The sequence below is a fragment of the Idiotropiscis lumnitzeri genome, chromosome 11 (assembly GCF_059441095.1).
Source record: "Idiotropiscis lumnitzeri isolate Australia: NSW breed Sydney's pygmy pipehorse chromosome 11, RoL_Ilum_1.0, whole genome shotgun sequence".
Taxonomy (NCBI): Eukaryota; Metazoa; Chordata; class Actinopteri; order Syngnathiformes; family Syngnathidae; genus Idiotropiscis; species Idiotropiscis lumnitzeri.
In genome coordinates, this window is record NC_142401.1 from 7,407,037 (window position 1) to 7,427,881 (window position 20,845).

General features: G+C 43.3%; 1 protein-coding gene across 8 annotated transcripts in view; it reads right to left on the bottom strand.

Annotated features, from left to right (window-relative positions):
• foxp4 (forkhead box P4) overlaps window positions 1-20,845 on the bottom strand; it is a 90,893-nt gene that overhangs the window by 16,557 nt on the left and 53,491 nt on the right. For 5 of the 8 annotated variants that reach the window (XM_088309002.1, XM_088308998.1, XM_088309000.1 and 2 more), the window contains exons 4-9: window positions 15,575-15,697; window positions 12,031-12,171; window positions 6,357-6,495; window positions 3,706-3,907; window positions 2,324-2,422; window positions 1,123-1,221 (exon numbers count right to left, since the gene is read on the bottom strand). In XM_088309002.1, the coding sequence (XP_088165128.1) occupies window positions 1,123-1,221; window positions 2,324-2,422; window positions 3,706-3,907; window positions 6,357-6,495; window positions 12,031-12,171; window positions 15,575-15,697 (803 nt within the window). The remainder of the gene's footprint in view (window positions 1-1,122; window positions 1,222-2,323; window positions 2,423-3,705; window positions 3,908-6,356; window positions 6,496-12,030; window positions 12,172-15,574; window positions 15,698-20,845) is intronic. The other 3 variants (XM_088309001.1, XM_088308997.1, XM_088309003.1) reach the window with 1 other exon arrangement.

The window sequence follows — 20,845 nt, forward strand, 5'->3', positions numbered from 1 at the left end:
GCTTGTGCGAGTGTGACGGGGCGGGGGGGGGACTAACAGGGTGTCAAGGCCAGACTCAGAATCCTCAATTGACTTCAGACTGGCTAATAACAACCAGAAAAGTTGTGGACAGGAAGGACGGGAACACAACACTGACAAAGAATGAAACTTTGGTTGGAGCTGAAATGAAACGGATTGAGATCATTCTGTTGTGGGATAAGCATCGACTGCATTTATGCATCAAAAGTTTTGCTGAGGCAGTTAATGATCCATATTGGGAGTCTAAAATAGGCTGTACAGTGTCAGGATTTTGGAATCGATCACCGATCAACAAATTGAAAAAAAAAAAAAAAAAAATCTGCCGATCAGGTCCAGTCTGCGCAAAGATATTAACTTTTTTAAAGTATTCATACAAAGGCTGCTGTGTCTTTGAATATTGAATTTTATTGCGTGACGGATGAGAGACGAGCATTCAAATCTGTGCTATTGTGCATGCAAGTATTTGCTTTTTAAACAGTTTCAAAATCACACAATGATACACATTTTTGCACAGAGAGGTATTTGTTGCAATTTTGTTTGTGTATAAACTGTGCTTATAAGGACCTGGTGATCATGAGCAAATCCAAAATATCTCGGGAACTACATTGTGGTCACCAATCACCGCACGTTTTTCTTCCCACTGCTAGTAAAGTGTTAATGACGTCAACGTATACACATGTATAAATGTGTTACGACTAACATTGAATGTGATGCAACCAACGGCAACTGAAGACTTGGAGAGGTGCTAAAATACATCAGTGGCGTGTGTGACTGACGTTCTACATTACACTGGGGTTTTACTTCATCTTCCTACAAGTGATCTCAATCAGATAAGATGTCATGTTTCTTTTAATACACGAATGAAACTGGGTCCCTGAGCCTTTTAAATGACAGGCAATGTGTTACAATTCAAGATGGAATTGAAGACTGTTTTGATGTGGTTTGAAAACAAAGTCTGTGGTTAATGAGAAAAGAAGCGAGTGACTGCCAAATGGTAGGAAAATAACCAAAAACACTTGGAGGGAGACATCAGGCCCCGCAGCTTAAATCAACACCAATAGGCACTGCAAAATATGGGCGAACAAGAACAATGTGAACACTTACTTGATGAACTGTCCCATGTCCTCACAGAGCGCTTCACAGCCAGGCCACTTACACTCTCCATGGCCATAGAGAGGATGGGAGCCGGCGTGCTCCTCGTGACTGCGAGGAGAGCGATCGGTTAGGGCTTGCGAAACAATACGCAGTCAATAAAGGCGAGAATGGAGAGCAGCAAAGTGTCAATCGACCACACAATCGCACACATGAATAACTGTTTGCAGCAGTAGCAACAACACAGCCATCTGAGTGTGGTTAGCTCGTGCCGCTCTCCAAGCCAAGTGCAGCGAAAGGATGATAGAGCAGAGTGGGGTCAGTTACAGAAGCCAGGCAAATAACGGGATCGCTCCAGCAACTTCAGAAGCACATTTTCAAGTCCATGACCTGCCTTTTCTTGTCCTTGGCGTGCATGTGGCGCACGCGTGTGAGTGTGTGTGTGTGTTCATTTTGCTGTCGGCTCTTGCCTTTCAGGTCTTGACGCAGAGTCGGCGCGGCCCCAACTCTTTCCAAGACTGATTAGCAGCGGCCGCCATCAGACCATGGTTATTCTGGTAAGCGTGTGCTTACAGTAACTGGGCCAGCTTGGCTTGTGCTCTTGGCAAAACAAACACTCTATACTGTGTGAGTAGAATGTGTACGTATATGGCAAGTCCAGTAACAGATGCAGATCCAAACTTTCTCTGGCAACTGCTGTCTCCGCATATACGTACATATGTGTGCACGTGTGTGTGTGTGTGTGTGTGTGTGTGCGCGAAGACCGGAATGAGGATCCTCCCAAATCAACATCAGAAGGTCATCTAACAAAAAACATTTGTTTTGCAGATGGAAACACGTCTCACTCCTTCTCCCTTTTTTTCTTTTTCACCTCCTCCTGATCTAATGTGCATGCAAAAGTTGGGGCAGTGGATGTGTAGGCGTGCGCGCGTGTGTGTGTGCGTGTGTGTTGGCTGTGGTTGAGTCAACTCAGAAGCTGCTCAGACAGCAGCCGTGACAAACTGCTGGCAACCACATTTTCCTCCACATCAGCCATGCATTAGCTTAGCAGGCTAACTCACTAATGCCTGCCCGCCTCCTTCGGCGTCTACTGTTTGGATACAATGAGAGCATTTCCTTGAAGCCACTCATCTTGATCACTCTTGGACCACCCTCCAAAGTCAGGGCCAGCCGAGTGTGTGTGAGTGTGTGTGTGTGTGTGCGTGCTACTCACTGGCTGGTGGGGGGTTGGCTGCCTTTGGAGTATGGGGGGGCATGGTCATCGCCACTGTCTGCCTTGGTGAAGGAGGATATCCACTCAAACAGTCTGGCTCTTAAAAATGGAGACAAGCCCATGAGCAGCTCGTACAGCCACGGGACAAAATCACCTCGGAATAATTAATATATAGTGTATATAACGTGTAGAGTGCTTATACTCCTTCCATTCAACACATCGCCAGCAGAATGACATCCATCTCAATCTTTAAACCATCCCACCTCTTTCCTTCCTCCCGTTCATCCTCTCCTATATATCATATTAGCATGTGGCTGACAGCATACTGGCAGCACATACATAACTCAAGCCACACTCTCTATCAAATGACTTAACACACTGGCGCTGCGTGGTGTGTTGCGTGCGCCTGTTGCATGTGTCGCGAGGGAAGAACGGCTAAAAAGTGAAAAGGAAGGCAGGAAATTGAAATATAGGGAGCGTGTGAATTAGAAAGACGACAGGTCACACAGTGGAAGGGCACTAACCGCCAGCCACGATTTTCGGTACACCCTTCGAATCTAATTTTGGATGGCGTCATTATAACTGCAACCGCAATAATCACGTTGTTGTGAAATGAATGCCTTCTTTGACGCTGTCAATCCAAACTGAGATGTATTACCTCGGCCAATGCAGAGCACAATAAGATAAGATTTATGCCAAGGTTACTGGCGTTACGGGAAACTAACACATTTAAAAAAAAAAAGGGAAAATAAATTAAACGGATAAAAAGAAACTGACTGTATGCAGTAACGGTTGTTTCACAAAGCCGTATAAATAAAGTTGAGTTAATAAAATTTGCCTTGTGTTCATCTTTGCCAAATTGTCTTGGCAAGGACTCCCCATGAGAAGAGTTTTTGTAATTCAATTGGACCATTCGCAGTTAAATAAAGGTTAAAAAAAATCAAATAAAAATGCTGTACATCTGCAGATACAGAGAAAGGAAGGAGAGTTGTTTGAGAATTGCACTTTACTTTATTACACTATGTACTTTTTAAAATGGATTGACGTCTTTAGCCGTCAATGGCAGTAAATGACTTGTGACTTTTTTCTTCATATATCCATTTAAAAAAAATAAAACTAAAACTAATCAAAAGTGACAAAATGAAAACTATTATAACCTTGATCTGTAAATGCTTATTTGCTCATTTGTTACCAAACTGTACTTGGTTATGTTCCCCAAAATTTTGATGGGCATTTTTTTTCTATTCGGGGAACACTAAGTTCAACTAAAATGCCCTTGTTATTATTTTGTCCAATTTTTTTTTTTTTTTAAATCGCATTAGATTGTGCCGGTGTACCTAATGTTGTGTCTGGTTAGCGTTATCCATGCACTTTCCCTGTACCTGTCTCTCTTTGGGGTGTGGCTCTGTCCATTGGGCAGGCTGTGCAGTGGCATGTGGGCGCTGGCCGCTTTGGGGAAGGCTGAGGTAGAATTAGAGCTGTTGGTACTCAAGTCCAGGCCCTCGGCTTGTTTCAAGGCCTCGTCGCTGCTCGGCACCCCCGACACCTCCTTCCACAGCTGCTGGAGGTCCGACGGACACATGGCTGCAAAACAGGGACACTGTCAGTTCACCAAGAAGTTGGATGGAGGAAAGATGATCACAATGAGGATATTTAATGTAATGTATGCTTATGAGACCTAAATTGAGAAGGACTGGGATTAATACAATATTGATGAGAGAGAGAAAGAGAGAGAGAGAGAGAGAGAACGAGAGAGACAGCCTTTTCTAATTTCTACTAATTAAAACCATACAACTGCTAGGGCCCCTGAGATTTATTGCAAGAGGACAATAGCACCAGCTGAAGCTAACCAAAAGCTAATTTATACATGCATTCCAAACACGAATGGCAATTCCGTCAGTGGAGCAGCAGTGCGGCGGCTGTCGCTGGCACTGTTTTTCTCAAGCGGGTCAGGGTACACTTTGAGCGTAGCTTTGTTATTTCTGCTCCAATTTCAAAGCAGGAAAGATGCCTAAAACGCCGCAGTCCGCTCCAATGTATCTCATTGCGCACATACTTTTGCCAGCACGCAGCCGTACGTGTGCGCACATACACACCCGGCGACCTTGCAGCAATACAAATATTATGTCTGCTTTGACTGCATTCTCCAGCGGTCCCGCCAAAACAAAAGTTCTCACTGTTGAGGAATGAGGCCTCTTGTTGGTATAAAGTTCTCTGCGTGTGCACTTATTACCCGCGAAACCTGATCAATCTATGGATACACCCCGAGTGTAAAAATGCGGAGCGTTTCCTCATGTTTAACTTATCGGGCCGGTCCAAAACTTGAAACAACCGCTTAATGAAAACACAAAACACTCCAGTGAGCAACTGATGAGTGACGAGCAAGTCAACACATTTGCAGCTGAGCCTTAAACACATTTGTAGAAATGAATAATTATAAAAAATACACACAAAAGATCAGAATACAGCTGCCTTCCATTAGGGGCGGGCACGTCACAATTATAACCTTGCATTGTTGCCGTCCCAATGAAAGAACATGTCAAAAGTTTAGTTTTTAGTTGTGTTTTTTTTCCCCATCGCCTGCATATTAGGTGAGCTGTTTTTTTTTTTTTGTTTTTTTTTCTCCAGATATCAAATTTAGTTGCTTGGCATGTTTTTGCTGACAGGAACGATCTCAGAAGATATTATTTTTATTTGATGACATTTATTTGTTTGAATAGAATGAGCATGCTCACTTTGTTACTTTTGGTGTTGTGAAGATCATGGTTGATCTGCTATTATTATTATTATTATAATTATTATATGATATTTAAAATGTAAATACTTGGCTGGATGTAGTCAGTCGGTTCAATTATTTAGCTGTGTGGCCTCTCCGTCCTTTGTGCCGTGTGAAGTCAACTGAGACAAGCACGTTGCTGGAAACAAATATCGACTGACTTTGGACTAAATATGCTTAAATATATGGAAATATTTTCTAAGAAGCCCAGTTAAAGAACACCTTGCAATTTGCACTTTTCCGTTCCTGTAACTTTTCACTGATAGTGAAAGGAAAGTGCTTTAGATCAAGTTAGCGTCACAGTAATACATTCGACTACTTGGCTGCACCAAAATGTGTTCAGCGTATTTAGTGTTCATTTGCACTGATGAGCCATCTGAGTAGCTTCTCAATCTTATTACAGCTCTCGGCGGCGCACAATTGTCCCCCCCCCCCCACCACTTGCCAGCCGGACACAACAGCCTTTTGAAACAGTCCACTAGTGTGTTCATTTGTGTTCTGTTGTGTGTGAGTGTTTAATTATGCGCATTTGTGCGCAAGTGTTTGTGTGTGTGTGTGTGCGTGCGTGTGTGTGTGTGTGTGTTTGTGTGGCATGGCTGGTCCGAGGAATGCGCCGGTTCACGCCTGGCTGAGCCGTCACAATGGGCCGGCTCTTTCACACTGCAGGGAAATTCCACTTGGATACAGAGGGAGAGCACAACAGAGGGAGATACCAAAGTCCAAATTTCCCTCTTTAGCGCAAAGTGCCTTTTATAAAATATGAATATTTTCTATAAGTCCCGTAGAAGAACACCGAGTTTTTCTTTCCCCACTGAAGTTGTAACACTTTATTTCTAGTCTATGTGATTAACCGGTGAGCAGGAACTTGAAGGTAAGGTAACCAATTTTAATTTATGAGCAATGCATGAATAAATGAATGACTGTAGCACATTAACTTGGTCAGTTTGGGCGGTGCAGTCGAAACCCGGCAGACAAATTGAGGGGACTGTGGTCGAGTATAAAAATAGGATTCTGATGATATGCTTGAGTATTTAGCAATTTTAATAACGAGTGCACACACCTCCAACAGGGGAATTAGTGGCGTATATGAGCAATTATCCCAACGAGTACCTTCCACAACGCCGCCGCTTGGCTTTTCTTTCATCTTTTACAGCCTGAGTAACATAACAGACTTCACATGTGGCATTGAGCGCAGGAGGCCTGTGCGTCTTCTGTGCGTCCCGTGCATGCGGTAAGATTGCGTACGAGTGTGCGTACCTTGCTGCAGGGACTGCATGGCGGCGGTGGGCTGCAGGGGAACCAGGCCTTGTCTCTGGAGGTTGAGGATGTGCTGCTGCTGAAGTTGCTGCATTTGGATCAGCTGCTGCTGGAAGGCCAGCTGCTTGCTGCCGAGCTGCTGCACGCCAGGGGACGGAGGGAAAGCGAGAAGAAGAAAAAAAAACGGCTTGTCAGTCTGGTTTTACTGAGATTCTGTAGCAATTGGCAACTTTAACTTGTAGCTTTTTGGACTCAATTCAAGGAAAGGAATATTAAGCCAATGTCACATTTCTAAGAGCTTCTTGGGATAAACAGTGAGATTGTACTTTTTTTTTTTTTAATAATGCCTCTAAAATTGTACAAAACGTCCCCATAAAAGCTTTGTTTATAACCAATGAAATAATTAACTCGGTGTGAGTGGTTTCGCTTTTTAAAAGACATTAACCCCCAAAAAATGGCCATTCTCCGTGAGGGAAGTTAGCAGTCAGACATCATTGTTGTTTTCTTTTTTATTTTTTTGTTAGCGTTGATTTATTGCTTCTTCAACAGTGGGCCACTTACACTGGTCAGCAGCAAATTTTAATCACAGCTTAATGTCACCCTAAACATATTTTTTAAGCTAAATGAAGATTTTTTTTTTTTGTAGCGCATCAGGCGGTGAGATATTTTCAATTTTTTTGTTTTTGAAATTTGATGTGTAAAAATCTTGCAAAATATGGATTCTCACAATATGGATTCTACTATGCGTTGTAATTTAGCGGTATGACGTTTTAGGGGAAAAAAACAATTACATCTCTGGAAAAAAAAAACAAGGGCCAGCGCAAAAATAAAAATCAACCAGAAAACTTTACTTGCAGCTGTGAATAAAAAAAGGCGGTTAAATTGTATCACAGTTTAAAACAGTAAAAGAACGTTGAACTGTTACTTATAATGGTTTGATGATATTTTTGAGGCAAATAAACACATTAAAGTTTCTATTGTAGTAGATATCTGACAAACTTTTAGCTTGACACAAAATGTAGCTATTTTTACAGAAGAAAATTAAAGCAGTTGCATTTAAAATTCATCTTACATATTCTCTTAAACGAACAAATATGCAAAGATGTTAATCGGAATTTTATTATATTTGGCACAAAGAACTGGTACTGTATGTAGCGGTACAAGCTGCCGTCTTTCATGCAGAAGGCGCGGAGTCAATTATCGGCTGGTGTCCTGGATTAAATAAAGAAGGGATGTGTTGCATCAGGAAGGGCTTCCGGAGTAAAAACTGGGCCAAACAAATCTTGAGTGACTCGCCGTGTGGACCCCCGACTCTGATTGGACGAGCAAGGTTACAACAACAACTTATATTTGGCACCGTTCACGCAAAGCTCATTTTGCAATTTGCACTTTTTTTCCTGCATTTCAGTTTGGATAGAAATGTCTCACTTGCAATACATTGGCTGTCATTTATTTTCCACCGTTTATTACTCTAGTCACACCCAATAAATCAGAGTGCAAAGTCACACATTTCCACCGCGGAATCACAGTAAAAATGTGATTTTACTGTCATCAAATTGCTGTAACGATGAAGACACGGAAGCACTGAGACAAAGGTCACGTGTCATGTGTGTGTGTGTGTGTGTGTGTGTGTGTTCCGGTGATAAATGTCCTCTTTCCTGCTCTCCCAGGCTAGACTTGAGCGGGACTGTGCTGAGCTGTTTGAAGTCCCTGCAGGCTAACCCCAGAGAGATGAGCTTTATCTCTCGCAGATAACTTGTGGGGAGAAAAAAATAAATAAATACGACTTGAGGACCTGCTTATTGTGTGTGCGTGTTGGGGCGCGGGTGGGAGGTTTGAGGGAGAGTGAGTTGGCAGCATGGAACCCTTTGAACAGAGAGCAACTCACAGGAAGGGCAGCTAGGTCACTTCCTTTCAGACTGGAGCCCGGGGAGAGAATGTGTGGTGGCCGCATTGACTGGATGTGAAGGGCCGACCAAGGTAAGTGGAAGGGCAACAGGAAACGTACGACGCTGTGTGCTCGATGGCGTTCACTACTTGAGCATTTAGCCACTAAACATTTTCGGGATAGAGGACAAAAAGTTAAAAAAAAAAAAAAAAAAACTAAGTAAGGATGGAAGTGGGTTGTCCCTAACCTGGTCATGTACCGTGGGTCTAGAATTCAAATATTTAAACTCCGAGCGGATTGAAATCTTGTTGCGTGTACTCAGAGTTCAACAAATTTGTACACTGCGCTTTGAATCCTTTCGAGTCTCTTATGGCAATGTAATTGGGGAACCCCAACATACACACAGACACACGTGTACACCCCGTCCCTCGACCCGCTGGATGCAGCTTCAAAGAGGATGTATCAAACTTGGAAAAGTTCCAAAATGTCCTGACTAAACTTCCCATGGTCATTTTTGGAAGGTTTCCAGTAATTGGCTGAATTTTACGCACCTTCGCAATCTTAACTGTGCATGACAGAGTTAATCATCATCAAAAATTACATACGATAAAGGGAATCCCCTCACCCAAAGGCATTTTCTTTCGGTTTACCTTTGCATAATATTGTACACATTTATTGTTTTGTAATAAATTATTTAGTTCTTATGGCGGCTTTTATTTATTTCCATAGACAAACTTCTTGCGCTCATTTCTTTTCTGTCCAGCCCTACTGCCCCTCTTTTTCTTTCCCAATGTCTGTCCATTTTATTTGCTCCTCTGCCCCCCTCTGTCCCTCACGCTCTCCTGAGATACGTCCTTCTTTAAAGCGCACAATGCGTGTGTGCGTGTGTGTGTGTGTGTGTGTGTGTCTGTGTTCTGTTTACATTAGCTGTGGCTGAGTGGCCAAAGCTAGCGCTGTAACAGGCTGTCAGTGTGATTTATGAGCACATCACACACTGTCTGAGCCTGCCAGTCACACAGATGCGCGCACACACACCCCGACACACACACACACACGCACACACACGAAATGGACAGTCACCGACAAACACACACGTGCACACATCTCTTGCGATGCTCAGAGTCACTTCATTAAGCTGACTCCTGACCAGTCGCAAATGTGCACGCACACAAAAACACTGACACTTTCATAGTCTTGGAATGCACCACTTCCACGCACAAAAATGATAGCAGAAAAGAGGGGAAAGGTCAACGAGTCAAAGCCACTTGAGCGCAAAACTCTCTGCAGTGATTAAAGGTTTTACCCTCCTTCCGCTCGCACGTCTCTGCCTCCTACTGTCTTCTTGTTTGCCTTTAAAAAAATATTTCCCACATATATGCCATGATCTGAAAATTACTGCAAATATATAACATGAATTGCTTCATAGAAATGAATCTCAGCACCTATGGAAACACACCCTGGCTCGCTGTCTGCAAGGAGGATCTAAAGGCTCGTTGTAGCTTGCAACAACTACCACAATATAAAGTGCACGCAGCTCTTCTGGGGGCCGTATTCCAGCGAGTGTGTGCGCTTGTGCAGTGACCCGCCACACATCAACCGCCTATGTGTAGTTGTATGACCAGTGATTGCACTTGTCTAGTTGTTACAGGACAACAAAAAACCTGAAAAGTGGGACAGTGGCAGCAGGGAGGAGGGAGGGGGGGGGATGAAAGAGCAATTCAGAGACTTCTCAAACATGGCAGGCGACCACAACTGCTTTGCTTTGGTCACGCTCGATGTGGCGGGCTGCTGCTGGAGAGGTGAGGTGTATTGGTTCGGGCCCTCTGGGAGAAGCCACGGAATGGAGGATGTGTCAGGGAGACTCGGGTTCATTTGTGTTTTTTCCTAGCAGCTTGTTTGATTCAATTAAGTAATTCATTAAGTTCGGGTTCAAATCTTGTAGTTTGCAAGCATAAATTTCCTTCTGGCACTTTTTAGTCCAAAATCCGCAAGGTCAATATAGAATTCCCTCACTACTTCACAGTTCGGTAATTGCGGCTTCACTCTGTGGCGGGGTTTTCATTCGTGAGTTCATTATATTGAGGTTTTACATCCCTATTTTGCGGCTTTTCTGGCGATTTTTCTTCCTTCGAAGTCGGACCAGTCAAAAAATACATTTTTGTTGAGGGGATATTTGTTTTAGCGATAAAAACAAAACAAAACAAAACAAAAAACAAGGCATGACTTGACCTTTAGAGCATGCCCCCCCCCCCCCAAAAAAAAAACGCTGGTTCCCTCATCGTGCGTGTGTTCAGAAATACAGTCTGAGTGCAAGACCGTTTTGAAACTCCAAACGTTGTTCAAATGTGCCACGCGGTTATTCAGAGTGCCCCAGAAAAACGAAAGAACCAGAGCTCAGTTAATTAGGCAGTACAAGGAACAGTTGAAGCACGAACTGCTGATTATAGATATTAATTTGAGCGGTGCGCTCTGCCTCCTGCGATACACTGCGACTGCGACTTATTAAAGTTTTTCTTTTTAGTTTCAAATGCCTTACCGTACCAACCTCTCAAATCAAACGGAATCAATTCAAAGATGCTGTTAAACGTGTTGATTAAAGGTGATTTTTTTTTTTTTTTTTTTTTTCATAATCCTTAAACTCCAACTATTGTAAAACATTTTTGATATACCGGTGCAATTTTAATCTAAATGTAAAAATCCACCGCCGTAAATAGTAAAAGCGGGGACCAGTAAAATGTGTTCTCTCCTTCTCTGGGGAAGTGGAGAAAGGCTTGGAAGATGTCATGACGGATGTCATGTATTTTAAAAGACGTTAACCACAGCTAGAAATATTAAAAGCATAACTTCAATGAAATATGACAACACAGAAGGAAGATTAGAGCTGGGTTGGTGAATACTTTCCGATGTGCATTCTCTTACTCGTCTGGTATTATCATTATCGACTTATTGTCAACTTAGCTTTTGATACTTAGCAGCCAGAACAAACACGAACATACCACTTTGCCATTTTCGAATAAGCTACATCTTTGGTTCTATGATCCTGATTGCATTTTTCCTCCTCGGAGTCACTGCTCCCCTTCTGGTATGTGATGAATGGAATAGGAACACAAAAAGATGAGGCAGAAGCTCAGCTGCTGCATTTTGGCTGCATTTTCTCTCGTTTTTTTTTTTTTTATGCTCAGTATTAAACTTGCAAAAACAAACAGCACAGAAGAATCAGCCCAACACAGGTCACACTAATCTTGTCCCATGCAGACGAATCCTTTTTTTTTTTTTTTTGATTGGGCTGCGACTTGAAGTGATTTGCCGCAATTGTGAAAGCCGTGCGTTTGTATTTATCTAAGAGTGAGCGAAAGCAAGAGAGGCCTCCAGCGCTTGGCGGGGTTAATTGACAATTAAAAGAGAGGAAGACCCCTCCTACGTCGAGATTTCACCTCGGGCCCACAGTTGAAGGCATGTAAATGAGGGCTTTGGCAAGGTAGCGAACGGCTTGGCACTGCACTCCCACACTGCTTTGGCATGGCGGGCTCGTGGAGAAAATGACAGGGTGCGCTCACTAATGCTTGTCTCGAGATGAGCTGACCGCAAACCACAAAGGAAGAAGAAGACGAAGCAGAAGACGGCCAACATATGTAGCCTACCGCACATTCAATACATTGGACACTTGATGGATTTTTTTTTTTCCCTTCTGCAAGCTTTCCTGTCAACCTCTTGTTTTCTGCATTTAAGGGCACTTGTATATTCCAAAGTGTACTTGAACTAAATGAGTGTGCACTTTATGTTCACCTCTTTCGCTGCTTGCTTCCCGGCCTGTTGCTGCTGCTGCTGCTGCTGCTGCTGCTGCTGCTGTTGTTGCTGTTGCTGTTGTTGCTGAGTCAGGAGCTGCAGATGCAACTGCTCCTGCTGTTTCTTGTAGTACTCCTGTAGCTGCAGGGGGAGGGGGGGTGGGGGGTGACGAGGAAACACAAGCGAATCAAAACTCGGCATCAAACAAACAACGCAAGAATCATCGGCTCGCTGAGGTCGCGTTCCTTAATTACCGTGGCATTGTGTGGTTCATTGACAAACCGCGCAAAACAAGCCGTGGCAGCCTATCGAAGAATACGACGGAGCGGCTATGAAGTAATGTGTGTTGACTTGTTGCAAGGTAATTATGTGTGTCAAAGCCGAGGCAAGCAATTAAACGCTGCATCCAAGGAGCAGGCTGTGACTGAAAATGCGTCGGCACACATGCCACCGCGGGGGCAAAATGATATGGGGGTGGCAGATGTCTTTCATTTTTTTTACATACATCCAGAGGGTCTATAACATTGAGCAGGACCACATCCCTCCGAGGGAATTACACACAGATAGTCATTATCTACACCACTTATTCATGAGATCACCGCAGGGGGCTGTAGTCGATCCCAGCTGACACCGCCGAGAGCCACGAGTAGGACTGCAACACGTTTACTTAAGCACCGCACTTCAACTTTCTATACTTCCATTCTATGGTTGCGTAGTTATTGGAGGAATATGGTGTGTCACTTCAGCTATGGCGCAAAACTAATTAAATAGAAAGTGCATTCTTCGGATTGGGAAACGATTTGGACAATCATTTCATGTGTGCGTCATTCACAACATGCAATTTTTCATACTTGCTACTGGAGTGTGAAAAAAAACGATTCTAACAACAAGTCATCAGACTCAGCAAATGACTATTATTCAATATTAACGTTGATGCCATGCAACATTTTTCCATTTGTTTTAAATTGTTGGTATGTATATCGCCAAGCCAACCTTTCCTTCAGTACCAGTATTTTATCCTTCATTATTTAAAATTACACTCCATGAATCAAATGAATAAAGCATGCAAAGAGAATAAATTGTGAGAATATACAATTTGTGGCAAAACAAATAAAGCACCTGTTAATTAAATATATATGAATGGTACATTTTCCAGTGCATGAGAAATTCCTGCTTCAGCACTAACATAACCCAGACAATGTGAAAGGACTCCATCAAACCTAAATCCATACACTTACTTTACAGGAGCAAAACGGAGTGATCGAAAAGTCACTAAAACGGAAAATCGGTTTACTATCCCAGTCGGTTGTAAACAACCAGACGACTGAGTGGAAACTGAGCTCACGCCAGCTGCGCAAAAGTCATCTCCGCCAACCACTACACCACCACAGGCCCCTCCGCTGGGACCATTCTTTAATTTAAAAAATACACATTGCAAACACCCAAGCATTGTCTCCCCTCACTGACCGCAGCCAGTCTGTGCATTTGTGTTCGTAATCAGTCATTTAGGCAGGCCGCTCCATTAAGATTACAATCTCGCACGCGGACGAGAGCAACGCAGGCAGGGAAACTCTGACCGCAGTGTGCGCTTAAGTGTGCATGTGTGCAGGGGAGGTTATCCTCTTGAGATCAGCGCCTATGTGTGTGCGCCTCCGCAGTTTGTCTTTGTTTCATGGTGCATCAAATGTTCAAAGAGGCTTCTCCGAAGAGAATGACTTCACAGAGCAGCAGTTGCTGCAGTCTCTCATCCGTCTGACCCGCCATCGAGCCGACTAGACACCAGTGAACATCCTAACTGAGCGGCGTGAATGCTCCTTTTCCCTTTTGTGCAATACGCCATTTTTACATTCGCAGCTTCAATCTTATCCCGGCCATAGCTTGAATTTTGCATAATTTACTTTTGCATTTCAACAATGACGTACGTTCTTATCTTGAATTTGTTTTAATGGAAGACGCAGTACTTTTCTTTGCTTTCTTTCTTCCCCATCTGCCTTTCCACTCTTTTATTGTTCCTTAGGCGGGGTTAATATCTCTTTTCTGCCTCACTAGTCCTGATCCCCCTCCTCGTCACACATGCAAATGCATACGCAAGCGCGCACACACACTCGGCTGCAGAGTGGCGAGTTGAGGGAATAATTAAGTGATAATTAAGGTCTTTTAATGATTTGATTCAGTGGCTCTATGCATTAAAGAGTATGGAAGTGAGGCACTCACCTCTTCAGCCTATTACCATGACCTTGCCGTCGAACAATCCAGCAAGGAAAGGCAGAGCAGTCATAGCATCAGTAAAGGTTTGAGGAAATTTAAAGATTAACCAACACACAAATATTATGTGGTAGTGGACCGTAAAACCTTCCTTACCCTTTTTTTTTTTTTTTTTAACAATGCTGTATTGCCATGGGGTTATGAAATTTAACGCTCCGCTGAGTGATATGTCAGCTGATTGTCTCTTTCTGTGTGTCTGTGTCAGTTTGTGCAAAAGTGCTTCTGTTTGTGTGTGTGTGTGTGTGTGTGTTTGGTTCTATTCAGAAGTGCTGGCTTGCAGATATAGTCTTGAAGCAAGTCCATGCTGTGGTTAATTAATGGGGAGAATGATGTTAAACTCAGTGCTTTTATTAGTCTGAGTTCTCTGTCTTAGAGGAGGTGAGAAGGTTCTTAGCCACCTTTACGTTCACAAAGCATGTGATTCGTGTATTCATTGGCTGCAAACAATGCGAATAAAACACGTTACATGAGTGACCCGTTAAGGTTTTAAAATTAAAGGTAAAGACAAAAAAAAACAGTCGTCATAAATGATGTCAGCAAAATGCAGCGATCATGTTATGTATTTATTTACGTGCGCATTTTAGTGCTTTCATTGTGACGCCGCCATAGGAATGCACAAATGATCACAAAGGGGAAAAAAATGTGATGATAACCATAGAACTAGACATTGAATTTGTAAACATGTTTATTAAACTAATGTTTAATTAATCAAAGGCTTTGACTCTGCAACCGATTTAAAACGTTTCACTGGAGGTCCAACAGTGTTGCTGTCCTTTCGTACAAATATTACTTAAATCTTTTCTCCAGGTGTATTTTCACATGTTAGCAAGAGGTCACATCTTGTGTCTGAATTATTTGTCAGATCTTTTGCAGATGAGCCGTGTTTATTTGTTTGTTGCCTGTTGACATGGCAACACGGAATACCTGAAACCTTCCTAATAAACTGTCAATGGTAAGGGCATGTGTGCGCCTGCAGGTGGGGTCAAGCTTAGTTATAATAACAATCATGCAGCGTTGTAATAATGTTAGAGGAGGAACATTTGAAAAAAATAAACATAAAAAAATCGTGTCGATGAGTCAGAATGTTTGCCTTTGTTTACCTTCAATGATCTCACATCATTAAATGAGACACAGACACACCTCGCCTGTGTCATCGCACAATGAAACATCAGACACATCGAAACACGTTGGCGTGGGAGTGCGGCCAAGCAGACACTCCACCACAACACCGCCAGTGTGTGCATGTGTGTGTGCGCTTGCTTAGGCGCATGTGTTTCACCTGCTGAAGCATGAGCGCCTGCTGTTGCTGCAGCAGGGCCTGGAGCTGAGGAGGTGACAGGATCTGTTGCATCTGCTGGGGAGTGATCATCTGGGGGCTCATCATAGCCATTGATACAGGGACCTGGAGAAAGCATAGGAACACAGACACGTAAAAAAAAAAAAATACTCGCAAAAGTAGGAAAACAAAAAGCTTTGGGAAGAGAGTCAACCTCAATTCTTATTTATTTTCCCTCCTGGGATTAATAAAGTCATTCAGTCTGGCTATCTAGCTAGCTAGCTGGTTGGCTAAGATAGCTAGCCGGCTATACAGCATGCAATATAGCTAGCTAGATAGCTAGCTAGCTAGCCTCAAAATGTATTCAAAATTTTAACTGAGTTCCAAAGACTCATTTAACGCCAGTGTTATAAATAGCACAAAAAACAAAAGCCATTCATTAAAAAACTTTAAATCTGAAATACACTTTAGACTTGTTGTTAGGCCCCAACTGCCCCAAATGCCAATGAAAACACTGGCCCATGCGAGTCAGCCAAAAACAAGAAGTTTATTTATACACAGTAATCTGACAGGTGAATCAGCACTTCATGTTAAACCTAAAATAAATATTTAAAAATGAGGAAGAAAAAAAAAAAGGGGAGTTATAGATCAACATCACACAAAGACTAATAAAGACATCACTTCGCATATATTTTGTTGGCCCATTCCTCCACTGCACTGGCATTGTTGAAAATAATTGAGGCAATTTATAGGACAGCAGCAGATATACAAGCTCTGATAGGCAATCTTCATCTAAAAAAATAAAAAATAAATACATCTTATCTCCCTCCATAAACATATGATTACGGTTGCCTGCGATTTACTTCCCGCATATTCAAGCCTGGCTAAGGAGAGACATACAACAACATCTCAGCTGTCAGCGTGAGATGTCTATCTCATCAGAGCATGCGGCAAGCAAGCAAAGACACAGCAAAGAGAAAAAAAAAAACAGTGTGCAAACGTTGTACACACAGATAGGCAGAGTTGCTAATCTGATTACAAACAACACAACGGAAAGCATACTAATCGCACAATTCACACAGTGAGACATAAGGGCTGGGCATAGATGCTCAATTAATGTGTGCAAAAACAAAACTGATTTACATATTAAATTAATAGACAAATGAAAGAGGAAACAATTAAGGGAAATAAAGACAAAGCAGATAACAGATATTTAATGAGACGGGCAGTGAGAGTGTGACTGCCAGAGTGGATATAGTGCCTCTCCTAACAGGTTGACGGATGACTCGCGTTTCCTTCACTGCCTTCACGTCAATAAACTATACTGCCTTTGCAATACAAATAATCCTGCCTGTTAAGCAGCGATGGCACTTTCATAGAGAAATACAAGCATGACTTATCACCTCACAAACTGGCCATTTATCTATATCCACTCCGTGTGGAATAATTTGTCACCATCACGGTCAAACTGCTCATCACCCACAAAAAAGCTCGGCAAGTTACAAGGGGCAGAGATGCTTTGGTCTTTTTTAAAGAATATTCCTGCCTTTATGGGCTCCCACAAAGTGAGAAGTGGCAATAAAGTTCAGGGAGATATGTGTGTCTATTTTTTAGTTTTTTTGCTTTAATCCTTGCAATGGTTAATTAACATCTTTTTTCATTTGCGTGACAGCTCAGAATATTAGTCTGTTATCTGACCCTGTTGATATAAATTGTAAGATTTAAAAAAAAAATAAAAAAACGGTGGTGGCGGCTGGATGACTCAGCAATTTTGGTTACTTTGACCCAGGGGTCATAAGCGCCGACTTGTTTTATTGTTCCTCCATTGTGACACGTTGCACTCAACAAAACTTGGTGAAAGCATAAATCGGCTGTGTTACAAAATATGTGAGTGAGCTCAGGGACAGGCTGCATTAATGAGGGAGGGGGCGGGCTGTGGCAGTTTGTAAAGGAAAATGTGCAAGAAGGGATGCGAGGGAGGTCGAGGGGGGTGGGGGGGGGGGTGTTGAGCAAGGTGGGAGCGATGTTGGCCGCCACTTGGCATCGTGCCAGCGTGCCCCCTCCGCCGGGCCTTGTCATTTGAGGCTGCCAAATGAAAAGCTGTAATTAATTGCTCTTGTGCGTCCGATTCTTCCACGTTGACAACTCCTACGTTCTATTTTATACACACCGCCATTGACATTTTCAAGTCAGAGGCATAACAATTATTGGAGTTATAGCACCTTTCCACATGTCGGCTGATGCCCCGCATGGGCTCGAGAGCTGATATATGGAACTCGTGTGAGGATGTACAGGAGGCTGACTGCGTTTGTGTGTGTGAGAGACAACCAGAATGCTGAGTAGTTAAGGTTTGATGCCATTAATTGCCCCTATAATCTAATATCACAAAGCGTGGTGATTATGGGGGCAGGCAATGCCACCGCCACACGACACCGCCAGGCGGTAAGCGACGACACAAAACAAAAGCCCTGCCATTAACGATTTGACGGGCCGGGACAAAAGCGCCTCACAATGCAGAATTATATTTTCATTCGGCTTTGTCTCTCCCAGTGAATGATTTCTCCCCTTTCATTGGGGTGTTGAATAGGGGAGGCTGAAAAGCTGGGCGATTTGAAGTCAGCCATTTATTAAATGCATTTAATTTTTTTCCCCCTCTGTCACGCCCCCCCCCCCTTTTTTTTTCCCTTGTTGCATGTTAATTTAAAAGAGGGAGATGTGTGATTAGTGGCAGAAAGGTGGAGCTGGGTGGCAGAGGGAGAAAATGAGGACGGCAGTGTGGAAAACCCTAATAAAGCAAAACAAAAGTGTGGCCAACAGGTACTCAGCGAGCATTATTATATTTTAGACACAAGCTTTTTGTCCTAATGGCCAATCCCTATCGCGTGACGAAATTAAATGCATCAACATTGCGATAAAATAATATTACATCCTAACCCACTACATTGCTCCTTTCATTAACATGCAGGAATCAGTGGTCCACGTGTACAGGCGCACATTGCAGAGGGCCGACTGGTGGCTGACAGAGGTCAAGCCCTGAAACGGCGAGCGGGAGCTGCGGGGGGAGGGAGGGAGCGATGGAGACGAGATGCAAGAGACAGCCCTGTCGTTTACAGAGAGTGGAGGAGTAATTAGAGGGGTTGTTTGAAGAGGGAGTTTAACTGATTAACAAAGGAAGAGAGGGAGCGTCTGAAAGATGGGAAATAGAAGGAGGAGAAAGGCAGGGAGTCCCCAGAGGAGAGAGGAGAGAGGAGAAAGGGGGGATGCAAGTTGCATTTCAATGAGGGATCCATCCCTCTCTCCTCTTCTCCCTTAATGACTTTCCATTCAAACAAGAATAGGGGGGAAAACCCCACTCCACATCTCGGATGAAACCTCGGAAGATGGCGAGGAGGACCATCTGATATTAAACCAGTGCCTTGGAGAGGGACGAGGGTCCATGTTTTTATACAGACAAGCCGCTTGAATGACTGCATTATCTCCAATTGGAACGGCTGAACGTCGGTGATCGTCTTCATGTTTCATCTCATTGTGGTCGCTTGTATTAACAAACAGCCGAAGCACAAGTCTGTCAAATAGGTCCAGACCGGTAGAATCAAAATCGCCATTCATTAGATAAACAGATTCACTTTATAGGTATTGGTGTTGAGAAAAAAGCAAAAACTATTCACTCTCGCATTTGCGACATCATTGAGTGACAACTGAACCGCTGCTGCCTGCACCAAAGTGAGGCAAACGTAATGACAATTATTCAATCAGAAGTTCGGCTAAATATCTTATACATCCAAAAATTCTTTCAAATCAACTTATGATTCCAACTCCGCCGAAATGGGCATGTGCGGCGTTGTGGGAGTGAACACAACCAATTTGATTTCCGGCCAGTTCAAGCGACTCTTATCATTGCCTTTCAATTGAGCACAGTAAAGGCGCGTGGATGGCGCTACAAGGCAGAAAAAATAGCGGATTCACTGACTGGAGGCCATGCAGGAGATCGGCACGTACAATGTATATTTATAAGGAATTGCAAAATTGCTCCACCAAAGTTGGCCGTATTAAAGTGGGCAGTGGTGCTCTCCATGCCTTCGTTGTGCCAGAATGCTCAACATTGCCAAATTCTCCAACACGATAAACTAGATTAGCCTCGCCAAGGACATACACGAGTCTATGAAAAAAGTACCTGAAATGTGGAAAGGATAAGATAAAAAAAAAAAGATGAATATTTGATACACGGGCAAATTTTGAGTCGAGCCCAAACTGGCACGCATGTGCCTGTGTGCATGTGGCGCTGAGAGAAAAGACGAAGAGCTGCCATAATCACCATCTAAACGGGCGCTCAGTCTAAATGATGTGCACCTTGCCTCTGGGTCTACGGGGACACATAGGAGAGAGGGATAATTGAAAAAAATGACAAGGGAGGAGGAAGAGAGAGGCTGACACACACCTCCTCCTCCTTTCCCCTCTTGCTCCCCTGGTAGGAGCAACCCCCCCCCCCGAGCAGTGCTGTTTATCCCTGTCACTGAGCATTACCAGCTCTCCCCTCTGCCTGTCATACACAAACCTTGATGTGCCTGAAAACTTGACTTGTGCATACAACATGGAAACTTGTGTTTTTTTTTTTTTTTTGCATGCACGCACGAACGACCCTCCTCTGCCACAGGAGGAATATTTGAAAGGGGGCTCGGCTGCACTATAAAAAAAAGTTTCTTCTTGAACTTAGGACTTGTTTGTACAAAAGCGATCCTTCCCCAGGTAAACAACCGGTCTCTTCCTCTTGCCAAGTAATAAGAGGAGGGCGTGGAAGGGTGGCAGGCTTTTCGAGAGTAAGTGGGCTCTACGAGAGAGGACTGAAGTAGAAAGGCGATGAGGAATTTTTAAAAAAAGTAAGTGAAGTAAGTGAGTCCCTACTGTGTAAAGAGTGTTTGGGGCTCAGGGTCAGAGCACTACGAGAATGAAAAGGGCTTCCATTGTGTGTGGTGAGTACCCCTACTCACTAATCCACAGTGGGGCCAGGGGCCATATTAGCCCAGCAAAGTAAAGGTAAGCGGAGCTGCGGATGCTCTGATCATCTCGCCTCCTTGGTTACCAAATTCTCATTTCCCTCAGGACACCAACAACTCACACTAAATAAGTCGATCCCAGAGGAAGTTTCCGTTTAGTTAACATCGATAACTACACCAAATTCTGCCTACTATGTTGGGAATGTGAAGAGAAATAAACTTTTTAAAAGCTGTAACAATTAAATTCAATCTAAAGAATGCATCACTCTCTCTTGATTGG